The sequence below is a fragment of the Triticum dicoccoides genome, chromosome 7B (genome assembly GCF_002162155.2).
Source record: "Triticum dicoccoides isolate Atlit2015 ecotype Zavitan chromosome 7B, WEW_v2.0, whole genome shotgun sequence".
In the NCBI taxonomy this organism is placed as follows: Eukaryota; Viridiplantae; Streptophyta; class Magnoliopsida; order Poales; family Poaceae; genus Triticum; species Triticum dicoccoides.
In genome coordinates, this window is record NC_041393.1 from 88718406 (window position 1) to 88723528 (window position 5123).

Genomic DNA, 5123 nt, shown 5'->3' on the forward strand with positions numbered 1-5123 from the left:
AGCACACGATACATCTCATTGGTGCCCCGCGGCTACTTCAAACTTTGCGACGGCGAAGGGAACACATATATCTCGTGAAATCATCCTGGATAGTATGGGTATATAAAAATGTCTATCCGCCAACCAACGTGCGATTAGATGGTTAAGAGAACAGTGGTATCCTCAGCTCACCAGGCTTCAAGTACTAGACTTGACATGATGCTCACATTATTTCTGCATTTATTTTAGACTTCTGGCGATATTCGTTTAGTGGAAGAAGACGTTCCCATACACTGCGAGACGCTTGTGGTGACTTTGTAAAATCTCAAAATGCTATGCCGACTTAGTCTCTTGGAGGTGCTCATAGAAGGTAGTGTGTGCGTGCGTGCGTCCATAGGGGTGAGTGCGTGTCTATGTATGTGAGTGACTTTGATTGCACTGTGTTAAAAAAACATGTTTACCATCCTTTTTTCTTTTTGCAGGCAATAAGCACGTCTATCTAACTACCTGAAACGTAAACACCAACATGCGTGTATTCACTTATACGAGCACTTTCGAGAGATTAAGCTTCATAAGCACCTTATAGCTTCATAAAAACATCGTTCCCACTCGACAAAAATCGTTGAGAAGTCTGAAATAATTTCAGAAGCACGAAATCAGCATGCTTTCATCGCGAGGGACTTAACCATCCTCAGTTCACGGTCTCACAGTAGCCGTAATTTTAGCTCCCCTTAAAAAAAACAAAACTGCGATTTTAGAAAGAAAAAACACACACACATTCTATCGAGTACAATGCGCAATTAAAAATTGCGAAAGTGGGTTGGAAATTTAACCAAAAGGCAGCCATCTTTTTCACCTTTTCGCCCTTTTCCCTTCGAGAAATCAATCCTTTTTACCTGCTCCCCCGCATCGCTTCAAAGCCAAGCGAACCAAACCGTATCACGCCCCAAGGCCAAGCCAAACCGCGCGCGCGCGCGGCCTCGCCTCGCATCCCCTCCCGCACGGCCGCACAGATCCAATGCCGGTTGCGCCAGCGCCAATGGCGACTCCCATTCGCACGCGCCGCTAGGCCCGAGCCCGCGCGCCTGCGGTGGTGGCGGCCATGGCGTCGCCGCGCCGGAATGCCTCCCATGGGGCGGCGGCGGGGAGGGAGGCGGCGCGGTCGGACTCGTCGCCGTACACCCCCGCGACGCCCCGGTCGCGGTTCGCGGCGGAGTTCTCGCCCGAGGCGTTCGACGAGCCGGGGGCCGGGGAGGTGCCGTCGGCCAAGGAGAGCGTCACCGCCACCGTCCGCTTCCGGCCGCTCAGGTTTGCTTCGCCTGCGCCGTTACAGTGCACGTGGTTTGGTTGGGCTTTGGATTCGGGCAATGCGGACTGACACCGGTGGCGGTTTTGTTTGTGTGTGTGGAAGCTCGCGGGAGATTCGGCAGGGGGAGGAGATCGCGTGGTACGCGGACGGCGAGACCATCGTGCGGAGCGAGCACAATCCCAACATCGCTTATGCATACGGTATGTAAGCTGAGTGGTTGCTTGCGGGCCCGAAGTAGTAACAGAAGCATAATTGCTACCTTCTGAACAATGACACAGTTCTGGTGTTCTGCGTATATGCTGGTGTAACAGTGTAAAACAATCGATAAATTATACAGCAATGTTGATATATAATTGTGTAGGCAGATTATTCAATGGAATGGCCAAATGTTTCTGCTTGAAATTGCTACCAAAGTGCATTCATAAGTAACAACAAATATGTTTTCAATTTCAAATTTCTTCTAATAAGTGGTTAATGTGTAATTTGCAACCAGATCGTGTGTTTGGACCAACTACGACGACACAACAGGTATATGATGTTGCGGCTCAACATGTTGTCAGTGGTGCCATGCAAGGAATAAATGGTACTGATCATGTATACTCTTGTTCCTCTGCTTTCTGTTTTGTAAAGAATTCTCGTTGGGCTACTTGGTGTTCTCTTGCTAATTTGTTTAATGCTGCACTAGTTTATCTGAATGCAAAATTGTTTTGGGGTATTTACGAACATCACTGTCGTCTGTCAGGTTGAATTCAATAAATTACTGATTCATGCGGAAGTTCATTTATTCATATTAGTCTTCAGTGGTGAAATTAGGATGCCATTACACAATTACTGCTCTCAATTGTTGTGGAGGAATGACAAACTTCCCTTTTGTTTTTATACTGTCACTCTGTCAGGAACAATATTTGCATATGGGGTTACAAGCAGTGGGAAGACACATACGATGCATGTACGTACATTTATTGCAAGAAATTTGTTTTAGATACAGTCCTTCCTCAAAAAGTCATGGAATCCCTGTCCTGTGCTTGGGCAATGCTATGCAGTCCGAATTGTTTGAGATACACCTCTTGCTGAGATGTAGAGTTTGTTCTTCTAATTATCAGATGTGTAACATAGCAATTTGTTTTCAGTTTTCATTATAACTAGTGATGATAACCATTTATGCCCTTTTCTCTATACAAACATTAAACTATAATGTGTATATGCCAAACATTTTTTATTTCTTCACATACACTTGCGCTATAAGCAGGGAGATCAAAGATCCCCAGGGATTATACCTTTGGCCGTGAAAGATGCGTTTGGCATAATACAAGAGGTATTACTCGAATACATACCCTATGATGATTCGACCAAATCATTGTATTGATTTGGTTTTACTCTGTAGACCCTGAATCGGGAGTTTCTTCTTCGTGTGTCATACTTGGAAATTTATAACGAGGTTGGTTGTTCCCAATTCTGCATTTCATTGTGCAACCTTGATAAATTTAATTCTAGTCAGCACCTAGGTTGGTTTGTACTCTGATTGTTTTCATAACACCTGCAGCTAACCAGTGTTTCTATGTCACAGTAATATGTAACAAAACTTAAGTTTAGATAACCTTAAAGCGATGGGCACGAACGTCACACATGTAAATGCAGTTTTTTTCCTGGGTTCTTAACACAGTATTTATTTTGCTTCTTGCTTATGGCTTAACCCGGAATAGAAACATGCTAATAGTACAATGAAGCATGTGAAACAGGTTTGCTGATGATATACACAAATCATAGTAGCCGCACTGGTATTAGCATATTTATGCACTTATCAGTAATGATAGGTCTCATTTAGGCCCAACGGTGGTCATTAAGCTAAGATGAGGATGAATCTCAACTTTCAGTGTCCTATAGGTAATCTGGACCCTTTATTTATTATCTATCCAACAGCTGAAGAGTAAATTACGAAAAGAGAAAACCAACATAACCATGTCGTCTGGATCCTGAGTGGAACTATAATCCACTTCTGTAACAATAACTTTGGCAAGTTACCAATAAAGAGTAGTTCCTGAAAGGCGGAAATTGGTGGATGCAAGTGTAAAACTTACCTTTTTATGCCTACCTGGTTTTTTTACTTTTTTGCATGTACCCTAGGGAGTTACACATTTATGATCTAGGAATGTGGTTTTCTGAAATCATTTCTCCATAATATTTATTTTGAACTGAGTGACTCATTCTGAACAGTCAACTAAATGTGCATTTTCTATAATAATTTTCTATCTTGTATTAATTGGGAGCCTCACCCTTTATAGGTTGTGAACGATCTCCTAAATCCTGCAGGGAAGAATTTACGAGTTAGGGAGGATCTTCAGGTCTGAAACATCTTTTTTTTTAAGTAACAGGAGTCTCTATCACACAATCTGTGTACTTTTCTAGTTAACTAGTCGTAAATTTAAAAAGCTACTGAGCTAATTCTTCTGAAAGATTTTTTTACTACTTCTAAAAGTTAATTTAACTAACTGAATACTGAACTTTCTTGAGGACTATTACTGGTCAATTGTCTCCATATAGTGTTGTCCATGCTACACAAGAATGCAGGTTGCTAAGTATTGGTATAAGTACAGGTCATCGTTTTCCTACTCAAACATTTAAGTTAATTTAGACCACAAATTCGTGTACTTCCTGGAGTGTTTTTCCCAACATATGAAAACTGCTTGATGGATGATGCAGAACATGATGACATTATTTTGAAATCTTATAACATGGACAATCACACATAAAATGCCAATTGCTTATGGCGTATGCAGCACGTGACTGTCTCAAACTATATTACCGTATTTTCTTGATTATAGTTCATTCTCGCAGGGAACATTTGTTGAGGGCATAAAGGAAGAAGTAGTGTTATCTCCTACCCATGTTTTGTCCCTTATTGCAGCCGGAGAAGGTTCGTTTTATTTATTTTGTTGTCTCTTTGGTGTACCTTTACCAGCATGTTGTATGAAGAATATCAGGATATCACCATGAGTTGACAGTAGTTATGAGGATAATTCTTATCTAATAGTCTTTCGTTAATATGCCTGGAACAAACTATCATGTAACGATGTTAAATTTTGTATAATAGTAAATCTGATGATACTTCATAAGGGAACACGACCATTTGGATATTTCTTTCTAGCTACTGTAGAATACTCGTGGATGTCTGATATAGCACATGTCTAGTTCGCCATATATCAACACATCACGAGAAGAATGAGTATATTTTATATATACGGATTTCAAACATGTCACTTGTTCATTTTCTATTTTGGATAAACAGTATATCTTGCCTGGACTTACTAGATGGTATCCCAAATAATTTACTGCAAACATATAATCTAGGTTGATTGAAAAATGCACTATGATAAACACACAAATTGCACTTGTTGGTATACGGTACCTCGGACTTCGTTAGTTGCTGCTGTTTCTTAGGGTGAAATGCACATGCGTAACAATGTACTTATGTACTTACACTTTACCGTGTTCTATTTTTTTTCAGAGCATAGGCATGTTGGATCCACTAACTTTAATCTTCTAAGTAGCAGAAGCCACACAATTTTCACACTGGTAATACGAGTGATTTCTTTATGTTCATAAACTAATGATTCTGCAATAGGTATGTCAAAGAATGTGCGCAAGCCTTTTTCAAAATGTAATTTTGTGATATTTTTGTCATAATGTGTAGTTACATGGAAGTTTTTAACATATTTTCATTTGGCATACATCTTCTATAACTTTTCAATTTATTGTTTCACACAGACAGTAGAGAGCAGCCCCTGCTGTGAGTCTAATGAAGGAGAAACAGTTACTTTTTCGCAGCTGGTGAGAT

At 40.8% G+C, this 5123-nt stretch overlaps 1 protein-coding gene across 1 annotated transcript in view; it reads left to right on the plus strand.

The window, feature by feature from the left end:
* The first annotated feature begins 930 nt into the window (after positions 1–930).
* The window catches only part of LOC119337777 (kinesin-like protein KIN-7D, chloroplastic), a 9894-nt gene continuing 5701 nt past the window's right edge, over positions 931–5123 (plus strand). Inside the window, exons 1-10 of the mRNA XM_037609960.1 lie at positions 931–1287; positions 1391–1488; positions 1782–1871; positions 2185–2237; positions 2538–2603; positions 2673–2726; positions 3571–3630; positions 4124–4202; positions 4794–4861; positions 5054–5116. Coding sequence (XP_037465857.1) covers positions 1082–1287; positions 1391–1488; positions 1782–1871; positions 2185–2237; positions 2538–2603; positions 2673–2726; positions 3571–3630; positions 4124–4202; positions 4794–4861; positions 5054–5116 — 837 coding nt within the window. The 5' untranslated portion in view covers positions 931–1081. The remainder of the gene's footprint in view (positions 1288–1390; positions 1489–1781; positions 1872–2184; positions 2238–2537; positions 2604–2672; positions 2727–3570; positions 3631–4123; positions 4203–4793; positions 4862–5053; positions 5117–5123) is intronic.